The 22,930-nt window shown below is 35.1% G+C and overlaps 1 protein-coding gene across 7 annotated transcripts in view; it reads right to left on the bottom strand.

The window, feature by feature from the left end:
* The window catches only part of Fhos (Formin homology 2 domain containing), a 782,871-nt gene that overhangs the window by 237,891 nt on the left and 522,050 nt on the right, over positions 1 to 22,930 (bottom strand). The window contains exon 1 of one of the 7 annotated variants that reach the window (XM_072543998.1): positions 16,642 to 16,780. The exons of the other annotated variants lie outside the window; for them this stretch is intronic. Coding sequence (XP_072400099.1) covers positions 16,642 to 16,679 — 38 coding nt within the window. The 5' untranslated portion in view covers positions 16,680 to 16,780. Of the gene's footprint in view, positions 1 to 16,641; positions 16,781 to 22,930 lie in introns of those variants that run through there. 7 annotated transcript variants of the gene reach the window in all.

Genomic DNA, 22,930 nt, shown 5'->3' with positions numbered 1-22,930 from the left:
TGGGGTGGGAGTGGTTAAGTGGGGAGTTCTGGAAATACGTATTTTGCGAGTTTTCAACAATATTCTCTCATTGTTCCCATTTCAGCCTTATTTTATTTTGTATTGAGTTAAATATATCCCTGACTGTATAGATACTGCAAAATACTCCATTTTGTACTGTTTCCTTAGCTAAAGTATCAGTTTTTTCATTACTTGGTATACCTACATGGCCTCTTACCCAAATAAATATTACATTTAAATTTGCAATCATGTTTTTTAAACAACATAACATAGGACACTTCTTTCCTTCAAATTTTGTATTTTTTATAGAGTCTGAAGCAGATTTAGAATCTGTTAATATTACTCCTTCAAGTATATTATTGGATGTTAACCAGGCGGATTACTACCTCTATGGAAGGTTGTCACTCCTTCTTTTGTGCGATCGTCTTCTGCCGATTGGTGACATATCTCTTGCTATTCTGACGATACAGGTGTCCTTCATTCTGCTTATGTGGTTATTCCATTCTTTGTTTCTATTTTGTGTCCATTCATTTATACACTGTACGTTACATTTTCTTCTAATGACTTCCCTTCTCTTTTGCTCTCTCAGCGTATTTCCTGTAATTCTTCTCAGTACTCTGATCTCTGCCGTTTCCAGTAGCCTTTGCGTTGTGGCTGTGTCGTTGTTTCTGAGGCGTATATCATTATTGGTCTTACATTGGCTTTATAAATTCTTGACTTCATCTTAGTGTCAATGTGCCTGTTTCCCCATATAGTGTTATTAAGGCATCCTACCAGTCTATTTGCTTTTTGTACTTGATCCCTCACTTCTTTGTCTAGGTCTCCATAGCTAGACAGTGTAATTCCCAGGTATTTTATTTCCATTAGTTGTTCAATACTGACGCCATCAATTTCAATTTTACGTCTGGTTGGTTCTTTGCTGACTACTATTGTTTTAGTTTTCTGAGATGAGGTTGTCATATTCAATTCTTTTGCTCGTATATTAAATCTGTGGACCAGTCTTTGCAGACTATCTTCATCTTGGGCTATCAATATTGCGTCGTCTGCGTAACAGAGTATTTTGATTTCTTCGTTTCGCATTCTGTACCCTCTTCCTTTGTTAACGGTTTTATTGATTTCATCCATGATCAAACTGAAGAGCATGGGGCTCAATGAATCCCGTTGTCTTATTCCGCTGCCTATTTCTATAGGTTCTGTAAGTTGTCCATCTATTCTGACTTCCATTTTGTTGTTTTGGTAGATATCGATAGTTTTTATAATATTTAGGGACACTTCTCTATTATACAGAAGATGGATTACATCTTTGAGCCTTATCCTGTCAAACGCTTTCTTTAGGTCAATTAGACACAGAAATGCTGGTCTAATATACTCTAGTGTTTCTCAGTAATTTCCTTTATAATGCTTCTGAGCGCGGGAAGAATTTTTTAGGTCCCAATATTGGCTTGCTAAGTTTTTATTTAACAATATCACTTAATGTGTTAATCATGTTTGACTCCCGGGCTTTTAGTTTAAACAAATATTTTTGCTATAATAACTGACGGCGTAAATTCAAAGGAAATTCATTACATTCTGCCAGTATTGTATTCACTAAGACATTTATATTGAACTCTATCTATTTTTTAAAGGTTGATATTACTTGAAGATCCGTATAATCAACATCCGTAGTCAATGATAGATCGGACATAGGCTCTATAGAACATTAAAGCTATATGAGGGGTTTCGCCCCAACTTTTGTTATGCACTTAAGTAAATTCATACCTTTCTCGATTTTGCTTATTAGGTAACGTATATGACTGGACCATAGTAATTTTGTGTCAAGTATGACACTCAAATATTTATATTCCTTAACTACCGATAGGGTATGCCCACACAGGGTAAGGTTTCCCAGTGAACGTAGTCTATGCCGGTTAAAAAACATAATAGAACACTTTTTTGTAGAGAGGGTCATATATACATGGAGTATATACAGATATCGTTCGCAAATTGACTACATTCGATGGAATTAGAGAATATTGAATGAATATTGGAAGAATATAATATATTAAATAATGTAGGACTAAGTACCGATCCCTGATGCAACAAACAATTCTTGGACCGTGCAATAATTTCCATCGTATTTGATATATATTCATCGAGAGAAATATAATTGCAATATATTATAATTTAGGTTAAGAGAGCCATAAGCCCTTTTTATATCAAGAAATATACAAGCCAGATACTTATTAGAGGAGAACATTAATTGAATGTGTTACTGCATCCAACGTACCATATCCCCTCCTAAAACCATATTAAGTAGTAGGTAAGAGAGTATTGTACTTAAGAAGTGTATCCCGCATTTAAACATATTTCGTGCTTTCTTCCACAGCTTGTGTAATCTGCTGTAAATAAGTTCTCTGAAAATGATTTCCTGTTTTTTAAGTAAAAAGCTTTTACTTTTCGTATTAGTCTTTGTTTTAATGACTCTTTAAATTTGTCGTCGGCCTGAAAAACTTTTATGGCGTTCACTTTTGCTTCCCTTAATCTTAATCAATTTATAAATTATGGGCTTGATAACATACAGTGAACGGCTAAATTATGGAATATTATCATTATTTCGAGAACCGTCGAGTTTTGAGGGAAATCCCGAAACAGGTCGATTTTTGTTATAAAATACCCATCTTATAACGTACGTGGAGTAGGGATGACGTCACCGGTGTGGGTGTAGTGACATAACCGTCAATTTTTTTAAATAGAAATTGGTATAATGCGACACCTCCTTTGAAGGAGAATTTAATTCTCTATTTAACGATATTACATTTTTAACTAAAATATTGTTTTAATAAAATAAATAAAAACAAAAACAATTTTTTTAATTTAAATTCAACTAAATTGCAGCTAGTGATTTAATTCATAATGTACTTTAAAGTAACCAAATTATGCATAACAATTATTTTAAATTAAATGTTCGAAATGCCATCCATCGGTTCCTGCCATGACTTTCTGAAGTAAATACTTAAAAAAGCAAAAATAAGTAAAAATAATAATGGACACAAAAAGTTATCTCATAAACACTAAAACTTTTTGTCAAATGTTAATTCAAGCAAGTGATAGTGGCATAGTTACTGTAATATTTATTCACGTAAATGTTTTGATTTTGTGAATTGTCATCAGTTGTCAATTGTAATTTTTACTTTTGAATACTAAATTATGGCTCACCTAAATGAAACACAACGCATAGAAATATTAATTCTTAGCGGATGCGGAGATAGAAAAGAACACAGAACGCGGTATGCAATTTATTCAACGCAAAATATCCAGACAGACCCATCCGCCAATCAATAGCAAGTAAAATAGTCCGAAAATTTGGAGAAACTGGGCACGTTAAACATATTCCAAACGCTGGGCGTCCTAAAACTGAAGACAATGTGAAACTGGATATTTTATTAAATGTACATGACAATCCTCACAGTAGTTTAACACAAATGGGTGAATATGCTGGAGTTTCTCAACGATCGGTATTTAGTATTTTAAAAAAAGAAAAATACCATCCCTACAAAATTTACCTACATCAGGAATTAAACGACGACGATCCCGATCGCCGGCTTCAATTTTCTGAAATTATGTAAGATTTATGTATCCGCAATCCGCATTTCATCAATCAACTCCTTTTTTCCGATGAAGCCACATTTTTTATACATGGTATCGCGAATCGTCAAAATTGCAGATATTTTAGTCAAGCAACCCCAAATTGGATGACTGAGTCACACTCGCAATATCCTCAGAAAGTAAATTTATGGGCAGGGATCATTAATGACAGAATCATTGGCCCTTTTTTCTTTGAAGAAAATCGAACAGGAGAACGTTATTTACCATTTTTGAGAAATCAACTTATACCTGTCCTTGCTGTATCCAAATGCCAATAATCCAAATTTACCTAGTGAAAATATCTGGTTTCAACAAGATGGAGCCCCTTCGCATTACGCACGTGAAGTACGTCAATTTTTAAAACATTTCTTTACCAGGAGGTGGATCGGAAGACGAGGTTTTATAGAGTGGCCAACAAGGTCGCCAGATCTAACATCTCTACTTTTTCCTCTGGGGTTACATAAAATCAAAAATTTATATCAATAGACCCCAAAACTTACAGGACTTGAAAGATAGAATTAGGCATGAAATGAGTATAATTACTTCAGAAGTCATCTGCAATGTACTTAATGAATGTGTCGGTAGATTCGATTATTGTCAAGAAACCGATGGATGGCATTTCGAACATTTAATTTAAAATAATTATTATGCATAATTTGGTTACTTTAAAGTACATCATTAATTAAATCATTAGTTGTAATTTAGTTGAATTTTAATTAAAAAAATTGTTTTTGTACTCTTAAAAAAATACTTTAGTTAAAAATGTAATGTCGTTAAATAGAGAATTAAATTCTCGTTTAAACGAGGTGTCGCATTATACCGATTTCTATTTAAAAAAAATAACGATTACGTCACTACACCTACACCGGTGACATCATCCCTACTCCATGTACGTTATAACATGGGTATTTTATAACAAAAATCGACCTCTTTCGGGATTTCCCTCAAAACTCGACGGTTCTCGAAATAATGATAATATTCCATAATTTAGCCGTTCACTGTATATCATTGCAACCGTAAATTCGACAGTTCGGCCACACTTACAGTCGCATTACTGTTTTTCAATGACGTGGAACAATTCACAAGCTTTTTTTTCATTTAAAGAAAACGCACACGTTTTTGATCGTTTAGATCTTTGTTTAATCCGTTTAGATAAATTAGAATTTACAAAATAGTCGTAGGCTTCTTTATGGGCAGGGATATATTTCCCGAAACTACATTTCGGGAAATATATGTAAAAAGTCTTTTTATTATTTTATATTGAATTGAATATATATTGAAAAAAAAACAAAACTAACATTTATATCTCAAGTCATCATCATTCTCAACCCGTAATTTCAACCTGTAATAATTTATTTGCTTCATTTTTATCAAAAATCTATAATTTATCTAATAAATAAATTAATTTCCCAATATAAATATCTATTAAATAGGCAAAGTGTCAGACTCATGAATAACAATGACAAAATTACATTGTAAATTTTCACTTTTCAATATAATAGTTGAAAGTACACTACGAAAACGCGTCACTGGAAACTTTATGCAGAACATCTGAATGCGCTAGATAAAAAATAATAGTAGATATACTGTCAACTAAGTCAACTAACGTAAGGCTGAAATATATATTTATTTAAAAATAATTATTTATATATGTCTTTATGCATAAAAATCTCGTGTTTCGATGTTTGTCCACGCTAATATCCCAAATCCCTGAACCGATTCCAATAAAATTTTGTGAAAGTGTACTATTTGGTCCAACTTAGTGATAGAATATTTTATCTCCATGAATGACACTTATTTTCATTTTAACTGTAAATTGAAATTTTTTTTGCACAAAAAAGACTGAATGTCTACAGTTGTAGGTAATTTAATCTATATAACAATTAAATAACGTTTAAAAGTACTAATTTTCGTGTATTTACATTTGTTTTTTGAGTTTATTGAATTTCTAACTGTTCTTTATAGTGTGTTGTAGTTAGAACTACACCTGACGAAGTCATTCTCTTTATCTGTCAAAGCTCCATAGATTTAATGCTTGAAGGCAAAGGTTGAATTATTTCCGCCGGAATATAGTACTGATTTTGTACAGATTATTTATTTTCTAGGTTTATATCATTTTTGCTCCTAAAACCTGGGAAACCCCCCGATTCAGCATCCTCTAATAGGCCACTATGACTTCTGGACTGCCTTGGCAAGTTCTATGAGAATCTTGTCAAGAAGAGGTTGGAAGGCGTGTTGGAAGATAAGAGAGCTCTATTCAACCAACAATATGGATTCAGAAAAGGTCGATCAGCAGTCGACGCCGCGATCTGGATAGGAACCGCGGTCAAAACAAGCAAACAGAAATGGGTGGCTCTTGTTTCATTGGACATCAAAAACGCCTTCAATTCAGCGAACTGGGGTATCATCGTTGACAAGATTGTCAAACTTGGGACCCCGAAATTTGTGTCCAATATAATAAAGGACTAGCTGTTGCAAAGAAGCGTATGCATATCGAAGAAAAATAAGATAAAAATGACTGCTGGAGTACCCCAAGGGTCAGTCCTGGGACCCACGCTATGGAATATTTTATACAACGGGGTACTAGAAGTAAACAAAACACAAGGAGTAAGGGCTATTGCATACGCAGACGACCTAGCCCTACTTATAGAAAATATGAATTGGGGCATTATAAACAAAGTAAATAAAGCAATAAAAAAACTGCGAGATGGATAGAGAGAAATTATCAAAAACTTGCAGTAGAAGAGACAGAAATATTCATCTTGAGGGGACCACTGGACAAAAAAAAAACGTAAATTTTCGATTCAGAGGCTGCGACCTAAGACCCCACAAGACCGTAAAATACTTGGGAATAACACTATACGACAAAATGGCATTCAGACACAACATACAAGAGGCATGTCAGAAGTCGGAAGAGAGGACCTCGACCTTTAATAAGATAATGCCGAATATAGCAGGCCCCGGGTAACACAAAAGATCAGTTATCCTACAATCAATCATGTCCATCTTACTAAATGGGGCCCCAGTGTGGCATGGGATCCTCAACAAAGCGAAATATAAAGACATGCTTCTTAGGACACAGAGGAAACCATTGATCAAGGTATGCAGTGCGTATAGGACCGTATCAACTACAAGTTGACCTACAAGTATCCATATCCTGGCTAATGAAAGGGTTCGGATGCACCTACGGGGCGACGGAGCTTAAGGTTCAGGAACACAAGGAAGAAAAAGGAGTTTGGACATCTAGCAGGATCAATGGTCAAGAGAAACAGACAAGGCTGTCTGGACGAGGGGCCCTAATTCCAGATATAGTAAGGTGGTATAACGTGTCAACTACTACTTCACCCATTTTATGACGGGGCATGGATCTTTCCGGTCTTATACATATAGAATAAAGAAGACCGAGGACGATCTGTGTCCCGAGTGTGGAGTGGTGGATGACGCGCATCATGTGGTATTCGTATGCCCTGCATACAATGTGGGTAGAACCTTGCTGCAGCTGGGCCTGGGGTCACTTCTAGGCGAGCCACATAAACTAATAAATAAAGCAATTGAAAACAAAAGAATTTTTTACTTGATCATTGGTTTTGTGACAGAAACTATAAAACACAAGGAAGAGAAAGAGAGGAGACTGCAACAAAGGTGAACTGTTTATTTTAATCAAAGTAATATTAATATTTTAAAATTAAAATACCTACTCACTTTCAAGAAATTCAGGCACAAGTTTCACTTAACCTTAGATTACATCTCGCATTCGGAATAAACTTTCTGGTGGTATGTAGCCAAGTAGTTCATTCCAACGAGGTTGCGTTTTAAACTCATATTGGTTAGGGATGATTCGTAACGAATTAGATAGATGTTATTAAATTAATGTTAAATTTTTAAACCGGACGTTTTACACACTGGTTCAAATTAAAAAGCTTTCTCCTTAGAATTCAAGTTAGTTTTAAAGTTTAATCTATACTTGATGTTCTAAATAAATTTTAAAGACTCTTGAGTGAACAGTATTGTTTGTCTAAATCAAATGAAATTTATTTCAATATTCTTTATTCCCTAAACGTAACATAATTTTTATGATTTCTTTTTTCTCAGTGTATACAAAGTTATCTGGCCGCATCATACCACAGCCATATGTTATTCTAGTGTGGGTTACAGATAGTACAGCGATAATCCTGATTTCTATTCGAAAATTAATTTTTTAGCGATTTAATTACTTTTGTATATTCTTGAGATATATGTGTAACTTTCTCTGTTTGGACTAATAGTGCTCCTCCCATTTCATATTAATATTTAAGATTGCAAAGTTATTCAATTGGTAAAAAATTTAACAATGGATATGTGTGTCCTATATTTTCAAAATTACTTTTAAGGTCTTATATTAAAGATTACACTCGAATACGATATAAAAAAGGAACAGACAGCGTGATATTTTCTTATATTTGAATTACAGCAATTTAAATAGTAGTGAATATAATATATTTTCCCAGGATCCCTAAAGTGAAAGTGGAAAGTAAAAAAGCGTAATACATATTTAAAAATACGTCTATCTTCATTCCTTAAAACCCTTTAATTGTCAGTGGTAGCTATATTTACCACTATTGTTAGAGGTTATTTTTCGAACTAAGTACTAGATTGTCAGCAGAAACAGTAATGTTACAAAGGATCTTTGGTAAAATTAGACACAACACGATTCGCGTATGCCTGTACCAGTCTGGGTCTTTGAGCGGTAAAAATAGCTACCATTTGTGAGCATTTCTGTAGGGTACTTTACCGGTGTTATTGTTACAGTAATTTATTCTACTTTTCATTAGTTTATTTATTTAAATCTATATTCATAAAAATAGATCGCCAAAATGTTTGTACGGACATCCCTTCAGAAAGACTGCACCAAATTAGATAATTCTTTTTTTGTTGGGTTTGTTATTGTCAGAAGAAGGTTTGTGTAAAACATAATTTTAAAAAAATTGTACGGAAAGACAGTGTTTTTATTATTTTAAATCGCAATATAACTAATAGATGGCGCTATGCTATGACTAACAAAGGAAGCTATGATTAACAAAGTAAATAGAGAGATACTGAAGACGTATTTTATGTCATCCTTTAATACTATAAATGGCAGAGAGATAGAACAAGTCTAGAAATATTATATACCTAGGCCAAATTCTGAAACTTTACAAAGAGAACCAAAGTGCGGAAATCACTAAAAGAGCAAGACTGGCATGGGCAGGATTTGGAGAACTCATTTGGATACTGAAGAACCGCAAAATACCTTAATATTTGATGAGCAAACTATTCAACCGATGCATCCGTCTTCTCATGACATATAGGGATATCAAACCTGGCACAGGTTTAGTATAGCACAGTATAAATAAACTAGCCATAACAAAATGGAAAGACCAATGTTAGGTATACGACTGTCAGATAAAAAGAGAATCGAGTGGGTAAGATCAAAAACAAAAGTTGAGGATATCAAAAAAAAAATTGCCAAACATAAATGGAGCTTCGCAGATCACACTGCTAGATAAAAGAACCACCGTTGGAATGCCACAATACAACATTGGAGAACTTACAAAGGTAGAGGACCAAGAGAAAGACTACATATGAGATGGTTGGACGACATAAAAAGAATAGCCGGAAATTAAAAGTATGTTGCTCAGGATACAGATCAATTAAAGGATTTGGGAGAGTTCTATGTCCAAAAATGGACGAGAGAAGGCTAAGAAGATGAGGTCAAAAGTAAATTATTAGAACCAGCTGCAGTAAAGCAGTTGTACAAACAAGCCACATCAAAAATTTAATTAGAGTAGAAAATACTCTTGTAACCAAATTATTGTGGCGATGTTGTCTTTCTCTGGTTATGTTTAAAACGATCACGTGGTTATAGCCCAGGACAAAGATGAACTAGAATTTATGGCTAAAAGATTATTTACAGCATATGAAGAATGGAGTTTATACGAGAATCGGTCAAAAATACAATACCTGTTGTCGACGACAACCCATTTTGTATTTGAACGGTCCGCCACTGCAGCCCAGCCAGCCAGCTAGTCGGTACAGACGACAGATGACAGAATGACATTCCATCACCAGCCGTTGAGAAGCATAGAACTATTTGTTATTGTTTTCATATTTTTGTGCAAATTCATAAATAAATGCAGTATTTTAGACTATTAATTAATTTCAATGAATACAGTCCACTACAACAATAAACATTGGTCCATTCGACCCGATATTTGTGATAAAATCAGTGCTAAAAGTGATTCACAGTTAACGGTCAAGTGAAAGAACACGTGGGATTGCCGAACAATATACAGCCAAAAATACCGGTGAGTTCCCATCTGATTCCTATACCTATTTATACTGTTTTTGTTTGTGTAAGTTGCATAAAACTATTTACAATCTATATATCTATTTAAATTCAATTCGAATCTATTTGATTAATAAACAATGTCGGACGAACACTTAAAAAGATTAATTAGAAAACGTGCTGGCCATAAAGGTTCATTTACAATTTTCTCCAAATTTCTAGAGTCTATTAAATGCAAATTAGAATTACATGATGTTGAAAAAATCGAACTAAGCGACAGAATAAATAAACTAGAAAATACATTTTTAGAAATTAAAATTATCCAATCAGAAATAGAAGAATTGGCAGACGATCCCGAACCACACTTTGTGATAAGGGAAGAACTTGAAAACAATTTTTATTCACTATCGGCTAATGCCAAAGCATTGTTAAATAAATTCATTTCAGATATTGATGATAAAAAGTCGGTGACAAGCGAGCATACAAACAATAACACTTCTATTTCTGACGGGGCTTATCGTTTACAAGGTGTAAAACTGCCAACAATACAAATTCCAAAGTTCGACGGCACATACGAATTTTGGCTAGAATTTCGAGACACTTTTGAGTCACTCATTCATACAAATGATAGTATTACAAATATTCAGAAGTATCATTATCTTCGGGCATCATTACAAGGAAATGCCGCCGCAGTCATAAAACCTATCGAATTTTCCGCAGACGGGTACAATTTGGCATGGGACTCTGTATGTGATCGATACAATAATAAAAAACTCTTAATACACAATCATATTAAAGCTTTATTTTCATTGGAATCTATTCACAAAGAATCTTTTGTAAAATTTCGTAAATTAGTAGATGATTTTTCAAAACATTTAAAGTCACTTCAACAATTAAATCAGCCGTGTGAACAATGGGATGCCTTACTTATATTCATTATAACATCAAAACTAGACGAAACTACTATTAGGGAATGGGAAAAGCATATTGCTACTCAAACGGAACTACCAACTTTATCCGATCTAAAAGGATTTTTAAAATCAAGAGCAGATTTTCTAGAGGCAATTGAAATGAACATTGAAACAAAAAATAAAAGTAAGGAGAACAGGACGACTAGGGGATTCTTAGCAACAAAAACAAACTATACATGCGTCTCTTGTCAAGGCGACCATAGCATTTACACTTGCGAAACATTTTTAAATTATCCAATAAACGAAAGGTGGAATTTTATTAGATCAAAATCATTGTGTACAAACTGCTTGCGATCGGGTCACTCCAATAAACAGTGCAAACTCGGGCCATGTCGCAAGTGCAAAGCACGTTACAACTCACTTTTACACAATAATACAAATGATAGGAGCATCATTATAAGCCAAAATAATTCGGGCACGTTCAATAGAAATTCGAATATATCCAATAGCAGCATTAATACAAATCCATCACAAAGTACAAGTGAGCCAATAAATCCAGGAACAAGTAACAATACATTTTGTGGTAACAGCATGCTTTCTTGTTCTGATACAGGCTATGTTTTTCTCTCAACAGCAATCTTAAGTGTTAAAGATATGAATGGTAAAATGCAAAGGGCTCGTGCACTATTGGATTGCGGGTCTCAATCTTCATTTATCACAACAAACATGTGTAACAAACTAGGAATCAAACCACAAGATGTCAGCTTAAATCTTTTGGGCATAGGCAACAAACTATCAACTATTACAGGTCAATGTCAGTTAGAGATTTGCACATCTAATAATAAATTTGTAAAAATAATCAACTGTTTTGTATTGCCAAAAATAACAAATATTCTTCCTCATACAAACATTGATGTAAGCGCTATAAACATTCCTAATACAATTCGGTTAGCAGATCCTAATTTTGGCAATGCTGGATCTATTGACATTCTTATCGGCGCAGATATTTTTTGGCATTTGATTTGTAAAGGTCGCATATCTTTAGATCAAGGTCCTATTTTAACAGAAACAATATTTGGGTGGATAATTTCTGGTCCGCTGGGATCGGTTCCCCACAATACAATATCTTGCAATCTTAGCACAAATCTGGAACTAACTAAACTTCTTCAGCAATTTTGGGAAGTAGAGGAATTGCCAAATATTCCTCATCTATCTGAAGAAGAGCAATTGTGCGAGGACAATTTTCAAAAAACTACTACACGTGATCCAAATGGTAGATTCATAGTTATGATGCCATTAAAACAATATCCGCATGTGTTGGGTGATTCAAGGATACAAGCTGAAAGAAGATTTCATCATCTAGAAAAAAGATTAGCACAAAACAATCCTCTTCGCGAACAATATATACAATTCATGCGCGAATATCAGGAGCTAAACCACATGTCGTTAGCAGATATCTCTGAAAACTCTACTGTCGACTACTACATGCCACATCATGGTGTCCTAAAGGAGGACAGTCTTACAACAAAACTTCGTGTCGTGTTTGACGCATCTTCACCAACAAGCAACGGGTTATCATTAAACAATATTCAATGCGTCGGACCCAGTATACAACAAGATCTATTCTCAATTCTCATCCGATTCAGAAAACACAAATTCATCATAAGCTCAGACGTAACCAAAATGTACAGGCAGGTGTTAATTCATCCCAGCCAACGCAGTCTTCAAAAAATAGTCTGGAGGGAAAGTCCTTCAGATCCATTACAACATTTTGCTTTAAATACGGTTACTTATGGCCAAGCATCAGCTAGTTTTCTTGCTATCCGATGCCTTTTCGAGTTAGCTAACGAATGCCAATTGTCGCAACCAGAAATCGCGAAGATATTACGTCAGGATTTCTACGTAGATGACTTGTTAACCGGTGCGGATACTATTACTGAAGCTTCGAACATTTGCCGTGAAGTCTCACGTATTTTACTTACAGGTTGTTTTCCACTCAGAAAATGGATTTCAAATGACCCAAGAGTTTTAGAAAGGGTAAATAATCAAGATGATTCCTTTGGAATTCTAAACCTCTCTAAAGATGGAGTCACAAAAACTTTAGGACTTATTTGGTCATCCCAACGTGATTCACTATTATACAATGTACAATATAACAATTACAAGGAAACTTGTACCAAAAGAGATGTTCTTTCTTTAATTGCAAGAATATACGATCCACTAGGCTTAGTAGGTCCTTGTATCATACTTGCGAAGATTCTAATGCAAAGGCTATGGACTGAAAAACTGAATTGGAATGAAAAATTAAGCGGTTCATCACTAAATACTTGGAATAGATTGAAAAATGATCTTGCCAATCTGAAACAATTAAGTATACCACGTCATGCAGTGTGCAATAATGCTAAAGATATAGAAATACACGGTTTTTCGGACGCATCACAACAAGCCTACGGTGCTTGTATCTATTTAAGAAGTACTGATGACAAGGGAAATATCTCGGTTAAAATTCTATGTGCTAAATCAAAGGTTGCCCCTATCAAAACTCTAAGCATTCCACGCCTAGAGCTTTGCGCAGCTGTATTACTTTCACGTCTTTTAACTAAGGTAATTGAATCCATTAATATAGACCTCAATAAATGTTATTTATGGTCAGATTCCACAATAACCCTTGCTTGGATCAATACTTCTCCTAACAATCTTCAAACCTTCGTAGCTAACAGAGTCTCCGAAATTCAGGTCTTAACAAAGTCCTATACATGGAAGTATGTACCCACACAAGATAATCCTGCAGACCATCTATCAAGGGGATTATCTCCTTCTCAAATACTAAATTCTTCACTATGGTGGGACGGTCCGTCATGGTTGTCTTTAAGGGAAGAATTTTGGCCCCTTTTAAATCCAAAGGTAGACATTCTACCCGAAATAAAATCTCAAACTATTCTCAATTTTGTTTCCTATTCTCAGCAAGAACAATGGTTTCCATTCAAGGCCTTTTCACAATATTCGCGTTTACTGCGCGCATTTGCATACATCCTTAGATTTAAAAATAATTTATTAACACCCAAAATTCTTAGAGAGTGTGGCTCTCTAACATTAATCAATATTAATGACGCTCGTCGTTATTTATTGAAGATCATACAACTACACTCTTTTCGCGAAGAGTATGATCAGCTGTCAAAACAAAAAAGCGTTAGTTCCAACAGCAAGCTCTTCTCTTTAAACCCATTTATTGACCAGGATGGTTTAATACGTGTTGGTGGTCGCTTGGCTAACTCGGATTTTCTATATGACAAAAAACATCCCATTGTCTTGGATTCAAAACATCATTTCACGATATTATTTTTCCGTCATGAACACCTGCGTCTATATCATGCAGGCCCTCAGCTGCTTCTATCTACTATTCGGGAGACATATTGGCCTATATCAGGCAGAAACCTATCTAGGTTGACTGTTAAACAATGTACTACTTGTTTACGATTTAATCCTAAACCTATACAACCAATCATGGGTGATTTACCACGTGACCGATTACTATACACATTTCCCTTTGCCATCACTGGTATTGACTACGCCGGTCCGTTTTTGTATAAAAATAAGGGCAGAGGTGCCAAATTAAATAAATGCTATATTTCATTATTCATATGTTTTGCTACAAAGGCGATTCATCTTGAGCTCGTAACCGATTTGAGCACTCAAACATTCATGCTTGCCTTGCGCCGCTTTATCGCTCGTAGAGGAAAGCCAGCCAAATTGTACTCAGATAATGGTAGAAACTTCGTAGGTGCCATGTCTGAACTTAAAAGATTTTTAAAAATTAACAATGCACACATACAAGATTCATGTACACATGAGGGTATTGAATGGCATTTAATTCCGCCATATTCTCCACATTTCGGGGGACTCTGGGAATCCGGAGTAAAATCTTGTAAATTTCACTTAAAACGTTCACTTAAAAATACAAATCTTACATTTGAGGAGTTTGCAACAATACTATCACAAATAGAAGCAGTACTCAACTCCAGACCTTTGTGTCCTATTAGTCCTGATCCTAATGATTTAACACCACTCTGTCCCGCTCATTTCCTCATCGGTAGAATGCCAACGCTAGCTCCAGAACCAGATCTACTCCAAGAGATTCCACAACGACTCAATAGATTTCAACGCATCCAACAAATTTTCCAAAGTTTCTGGAAGAGATGGTCTTCCGAATACGTCGTCGAGCTACAGAGACGTTCTAAGTGGCAAATATCCAAGGGAGAATTAGTAGAAGGAACTTTAGTCCTTATCAAAGATGACTGTCTGCCACCAGCAAAGTGGAAACTAGGCAGAATAACTCACATACATGACGGATCGCAGAATACCGCTAGAGTTGCAAACATAAAGACTCAAGAAGGTATCATCACGAGGTCATTCTCCAAAATATGTCCTCTCCTTCCATTAAATTGAAAGATTCAGGATCTTTCAAGGCCGGGAGTATGTCGACGACAACCCATTTTGTATTTGAACGGTCCGCCACTGCAGCCCAGCCAGCCAGCTAGTCGGTACAGACGACAGATGACAGAATGACATTCCATCACCAGCCGTTGAGAAGCATAGAACTATTTGTTATTGTTTTCATATTTTTGTGCAAATTCATAAATAAATGCAGTATTTTAGACTATTAATTAATTTCAATGAATACAGTCCACTACAACAATAAACACCTGTGTATTGGCTAACTCAACAGGAAACCTAATAGATGAAAACAATGTAACTTCTTCTTCTAGGAAGTACATTATATTTAAGCTCAGTAATTAATCATAGTGGGCAGAATGAAAAGTAAATAGAAGAAAAGATAATCAGAGGGAAAAAGGCTATAGGATATATAAATTCGATACTGTGGTCCAAAGATATATCTCGAGAAAGAAAACACCTCTTTACCTCAATCTTTAAAAGTGTCGTACTGTAGGGTCGCAAAATATGGCAGCTAAACAAATTCTTAGAAAGTCCTTAGGAATGGACTTCCGGCGAAGATATGCGAGAAAATCAAGGTGTAAAAAATACCCAATGACCAAATATGACAAAATATAAGAGTTTCAACAGATATTATTAAAGAAATTGAACGCAGAAGACATATTTGGTATGGCCATTTCTAAAGAATGGATGATTCCAAAGACGATTTCTTAAGTAAATAACAAAATGGGTAATAGTTAAAAAAACGAAAGGGGAAAGACCAAAACAGACATGGATAGGAGGCGTTTAAAGAGAAATGTCGGAGAAGAATCTTCAAGCTGTAGATTGGAATGCCAGGCGAGAATGGAAACAAGGAACAGAAAACAAGCTTGAAACAAAAATCACTAAAGCCACTTGACCTACCCAACCTCTGGGATTATCTCACTGTTTAAAATTTATAACGAAAATGAATTGTTGTTTGTAAATAGCAGATTGATACCAAAAATTGTTAGTTAATATTAAAATAAAATAATCTATGTAAATCCGTAAAATCAGATTATCAGAAAATCAATTAATATCAGATGTCGCTATTGCGTCCGTTTCGAAGCCATTTTATCGTTGCTTCCCAAAGACAGAAAAGATCTATTTTTCACGTTGAGAACGCCTATGAATAACTGTTCTGATGAGCTTTATTAAAGCGAAATACGTATAAACAGATACATAGACGATTTGTACGTGAAATGGAATCTTTACTGTCTTTTTCATTTTAATCTATGTAAATTTCCTGTAATAATGCAAATATTGTTTAAACTTCTAAAATCTTAAGTACGAGCATTAAAGACTTAATCATAGACCTTTATAAAATATTACCTGGGCGGAGCAAAATAATCGTGTATCAAATAACCCATTGTTCACACTTTTATATCGAAAAATTAACATGACACACTTAAACGGACCGGGTCGAAAGTTCTCAGTAAACTGAATTCGAAAAAACAAAATATTTCCACCGAGCAGGTCGAAAATAAACGATCCTTGGATTTTGCCAACTTATATAAAAGCGATACGATGGGATAGAATGCAATAATAAAGGTTCTATGGTGCCAAGTAACAAAGCTACAGGTGTTATAAAGTTTATTCCCACGGAAACAGGTTCATATCAACCAAATTAAGAAGAAATAATGCATACATACGTGCCTCATTTTTTTATCTACTTCATCTATGAATATCACTATTGTTATTTTTACAATAATATTTTAACAGTAGTATAAAATTTTTCTATTAATAAAAGACGGCGATGAGCAAAATGAATCACTTCTTTTTAGTTTCTTTTTTAGGTTATGTATTTGCCCAGTATTCACGCGTACGTTTATTCTAGGAGCCACGGGATTTTGAATAATATGCACTTTAACATCCCCTCGGTACCTTGACGTTTTTTTTATGTTTTTAATCCGTAGATTATTCAAGAGTACCAGGCTGAAAACGAGATTTTTTCAACTGTTTTGTTCGATTGTAGTTTATATCTTCTGTTTGTCTAGCATCGATGATTATTCTGATTATTTTTTTTCTTCTCCTTTTTGTCTTCCAGTTCGTATTTTTTGTTGAGGATTAGTGTCTAGCTGGCATATAAGAAGAAGGGTTTTATAGCAGTGCTGTAATGGAGGATTTTAGTGTTTCTTGACATATGTATGTTCTATATCGTTAATAGTGCTTTTTTGGTCTTTCACAGTCTAAACTTCCACTATTTTTTCAGAGCAAAGTTTGGAAAAGATGATATAACCTCGATATCTATTTTTCAAGTAATAACCTCGAAGACCGATGTACCTAAGTAGTATATGGCCCCATACCAAAAACTAAGCATTGCCAATTGGTATATATATCTTTTCAATTTTCAGACCACAAGCTATTCCATTCAGGAGATTTAACTTCAAAAAGGCAAACTGGCAAAAGTATGCAGACATGCTAAATTATGAGCTGCTACGTTTTGAACCAAAAGTAGAGAACTACGAAAAATTTGTAGAGGTAAACAACAATATGTTCCCGGGATGTCCAGCGAGTCCAAAGAACTTATGAGAACATACAAAACTCTCTATTCCACTGACCCTTTTAGCCAAGAAACGGTTGACTGCGGTGCAGTACTACTCCAACGGTTAAGTCAAGTCAGACAGGAAAAGTGGATTGAGACTCTGGAAAAAATGGACATGATACATAGTAGCAAAATAGCATGGAACCTTAAAACTTAGCGGTGATTCAAAACAACTTAAAAAACCACCTTGCAAGGTTACAGCAAACCAAGTCGCTGCTCAACTCTTTATGAATAGAAGAACTACGAACCGATATAAGGACCCCAACACTAGAAGAAGATTGGATTCGGAGACAAGCCACCTAGGAACTCCTTTTACACTAAAAGAACTCCCCGACGGTATAAACAGGTTAAAAAATGGGAAAGCTGCAGGTGGGGATAATATATGCTGTGAACAAATAAAGCATCTAGGCCAAGGAGCAAAAAACTGTATCTTGCAACTTTATAACACGTGCTGCAAAGCCTGCGAAATACCAAAATCATGGAGAGAACTCATAGTAATAGCCTTGCTAAAACCAGGAAAGAACCCAGAAAATCCCAGTAGCTACAGACCTATGTCGCTGTTGAGTCATTTTTTCAATCTATACGAGTAACTCATACACGCCAGAATAGAAAACAATGTCGACAAGCATAGCATCCCACAACAAGGAGGATTCAGACCCGGCAAATCTTGCACAGGTCAAGTCCTCGCACTAATAGATGACATTGAAGAGGGCTTTAAAGAAAAACGTAGAACAGGGGCTGCTTTCGTAGATTTGACAGTAGCCTATGACACAGTAAGGCACAAAACATTGCTCCGCAAATTATACGAAACTCTTAATGACCACCATTTGGGTAGGTCATATATTCCTTACTGCAAAACAGACGTTTTTCCGTTATGCTAGAGGGTAAAGTAAGTAGGTGGAGAGTTCAAGAAACCGGCCTTCCACAGGGAAGTGTTTTAGCAGAAATGCTCTTCAATATATACACAAACCACCAACCTACGCAGACCGAAACCAAGCGCATCCTCTATGCTGACAATATTGCAATATGCGCTCAAGGAAATAGTTTTGAAAAAGTGGAGGAGAAACTCGAAACTGCCTTAAAAACAATGACAGCGTACTACCTGCAGAATTCTGGTCCCAATTCCTCTAAAACCCAAGTCTGCGCTTTCCAACTTCACGCAAAGGAAGCCAAGCGAAAACTTCAAATTGCGTGGAATGGTAATACATTAGAACACACAAACCAACCTATATATCTTGGAGTAACTATGGACTGGTCCCGCACCTACAAACAGCATTGCATAAAAACGAGAGAGAAAGTAATAACTAGGAACAGCCTACTCAGAAAGCTAACGGGAAGTAAATGGGGTGCACATCCTGGCGTTTTAAGAACAACAGCACAAGCACTGTGTTTTTCAACTGCTAAATATGCGTGCCTCGTTTGGGTTAGATCTTCCCACACCAAACAAGTTGATACTGCGCTAAATGAGACATGCAGGATAGTAACGGGGTGCACGAAACCAACGCCACTCTCAAATCTATATAAAGCAGCGGGTTTTGCAAATCCTTCAACACGCAGAGGCGTTGCAGAGCACATAGAGAAAATTAAACAGATCGCGGGTGAGCGGCATGCCCTATACAAAGCTCGAACACCACGAAAGCGACTAAAATCCAGGAAAACCTTCCTTGGAACAGTGTAAGATGAACCACCTGAGTATTTTCCTCTTCCCCAGATTAAATGGACCGGCCAGTTTATAGACTTTAAAACGTGGAAAACTATGAATAGGTTAGAACGGGGGTCGCTCCAGTAAAATCAGACATGGCAAAATAAGGGAAAATAGACCAAGATGATGTGAACTGTGACTGTGGAGAAACACAGAATACATCATCTTCTTACATGGGGAAACTGTCCTCATCGATGTATCCTCGAAGATTTGTGGCTCGCCAACAAAGATGGAACCGACGTAGCCCGATATTGGACCGAAATTGAATGACATGTCCGGACACGATAAAGTAAAGTAAGTATTCACCAAGGTATTTAAAATATGGCACTCTGTAAATTTTTCTTTACCTTGTTTTTAATTTATTGCTATTGATTCTATTGCCAATAAATTTAGTTTTTTCGAAGAATGTTTGTATTTTAATTATAATTAAAATTTTAAACTGAATGAAATGTACATTTACTCGGCTTATCAGTAAGACTGGAAAGTAACTAAAATTACCTAAGTAACTAGACTGAATCAGAGAAATTACCTGGCGCATTAATTTTGGCTTCTAACTTGCCAAACGGATGAGTCAACCTTGGGATTTCTTTTGGCGTTTTGTCAAACTATATATCATCTCTGGGCGTTTTTATTTTCAAAATATAGAATAACCTTATTTAATTTGTTGATAATAAAAACAGTATATTAAGCAACTTTTGTAAATGATTGTTTGTACCAATAAACAGTAAATATAATTTTAGACCAAAAACTGCATAAGAAAGCATAAAATTAGTCCTTTTACCACCAGAGAACAAACCCAATACCCTTCGCACGATTACCTACATATACAGGCAAGATATTAACACAAATTGCCATACAAAAATCACCAGCTTTTAAAACAAACAATAACTTAAACAAATCTATTAAAAACAACAAGAGCTAATATGTGGGGACTGTCCAAAAACTTACATCGGTCAAACTGGTAGAATCTTTAACAATCATATAGAAGAGCACAAAAGGGTTCTCAATAATAGCAAAACAGATTCTGCTTATGCACTTCACCTTCTAGATCATAATCAATCTTTTAATAACCCATTTTAAATTCTCCATATTTGCAATAATGACCTTAAATTATCGTTATTAGAATCTATGGAAATTATTAAACTAAAAAATACAGATATAATTCGGAATGACTTAAAACAAACAGCTATTCAGTTAAAGACTATAAAGTATAAACGTACAGTCAAAATACATCACTTGAGAAAGGCGCTATGCTGAAACAGCTATAGTGAAAATATATTGTAATAAACTTTGTAGAAGGGTAGAAATCAATAGTTTTTAGTGTTTTATTCTTAGATACCAACATTTTAGCCGGTTGACAGAAAAACGCAATTAAACATTTTACAGTCTAAGAAAAAAGAGGATTTTAATTGTAACTTCATGTATGGGAAGTGAGCTTTGGACTGTCAGATAATTGTTATTCGTAGATATTCTTTTTTGTAAGAGATATATTGATAGATTGAAATGCCACATCACAATTATTTTACAAATAAAGAAATGCGGAACACTTTTTGTGTGTAAACACAAGATTATGTGGTTATTCAGCAGCCACATCCACACAGAAGGCAATCAAATCAAAAATCTTTTTAAATTTTATTTTATAGTCAAGGGGAAACCCAGTCATTTGGCACCAAAAATCGAGGTAGTCCCAAACCAAAACACACATCCTCATGAAAAATAAATGTTATTTTGACAAACCTATAAAGGTAAACTTACATCATTTAGTAGGAAATATGTCCCCCTTTTGCTGCAATTACTGCTTTTATCCAATTTGGCATAGATTCTATGAGCTTCTAACAATTTCCAGATATCCTTTCATCTCGAAACCAAATCTAAATGACGGTTTCTATCATTTTTATTTTTGTAGTACAGTCGATTTTGCGTAGTCTAGCTTTGCAAATGGCCCATAAATTTTCAATGAGGTTGAAATCTGGCGAATTACCGGGCCAATCTAAAACATTAATCTTCTTATTTTTGAAAAATTCCATCATTTGCTTTGACTTGTAACAGGAAGCAGAGTCCTGTTGAAGAATCGCTTCTCCTTGGGCCTGACATTTTTAAAGTTCTGTGTCCAAACGCTGGTCCAACATCGATTTGTATTTTTGACTGTTCATCATGCCTTCTATTGGTACCAAAGATTCAACCCCCGTGTATGAAAAACATCCCCAAAACATTTTTTTGACTGGATGTTTTATGGTTTGATCAATATGAGATGGTGCAAAATTTTCATTGTCAGACCTCCTGACGAATTTCGACCTTTATTTCTTTATTCGTTCGGTTAGAAGCTGTTTTTTCTGTGGACGCATTTCACGTGGTATTCTTTTTCTCAGCCTCTAACTCGGCCTCAACTTTCTGAATTTGGTCCTTTAATCCATGAATAACGCTATTTAATTCGTGGACACACTTATCATGATTTGATCTCTTGTCCTCAAGTTTTTTTTGCAAATCTACGATAACCTGATTTGCATCTTTCGTTAGTTTTTCCTGAGCTTTTAGACTTTCTTCTAGTTCTTCAATTTTGCCGTCCGAACCAATGTGAGTCTTATCGTTAAGTAGTTTTTGCCAATTTCTTACTATTTCTCTAATTTTGCCTTCGTGCTCCATCAGAACGATATCTAAATGGCTTTTTAACTGAGTTCCTTCTCTTTTCAAAGCTTCTATTTGATCGGTTAAATCCCCGTCTATTTCTGATTTAAGCACACTGTCTAATAGCTCTATAATATTATTTCTTCGATCTAGTAAGTTTTTACAAATTTCCGTCAAAGTTTTGGGAATATTTTCGATTGAAGTTTGCATTCCAAAAACAACTTCCGCTGGGACACTCTCCCCTGCTCCTGCTTCAATATCTTTTGGAGTTTCTGGAATCCCTGAATAAGGTATTAATTTAATTTCTTCTAAATATACATTTTTTCCAAATTCTTCTAATTTCTTCTTGATATGTACCAAACTTTGATAGATATCAAGCACTGGTTTCTGTTTTTCTATTAGATCTTTATGCAAAAGCGATAATCTTTTCTTTTTATTTAAAAACTGAATTTCTAAAGTGTGTTTGTTAATATTTTGTGTCGAACCCTTTAGCAGTCCAGAATTTGGCTTAGAAAGTTTACCAGTATTGGATTTAACATTCTGATTTGATGGTTTAGTTGAAGGAACTGGCTTGGCTGGCTTAACAACCGGCAGCGGAATACTATATGACACAGTTGGTTTCTTTACAGCAGATTTTTTTCGTGGGGTGACTTCTTTTTTCGAAGCCAAAACAGACGAGGTTTTTCTAGCCGAATAGCTCATTTGTTGGTCACTATTTCCACTTACAGACATTTCACTTCTACCGTTCT

Source organism: Diabrotica undecimpunctata, chromosome 9, assembly GCF_040954645.1.
Source record: "Diabrotica undecimpunctata isolate CICGRU chromosome 9, icDiaUnde3, whole genome shotgun sequence".
NCBI lineage: Eukaryota > Metazoa > Arthropoda > Insecta > Coleoptera > Chrysomelidae > Diabrotica > Diabrotica undecimpunctata.
This window is presented reverse-complemented; position numbering and strand designations above follow the sequence as displayed.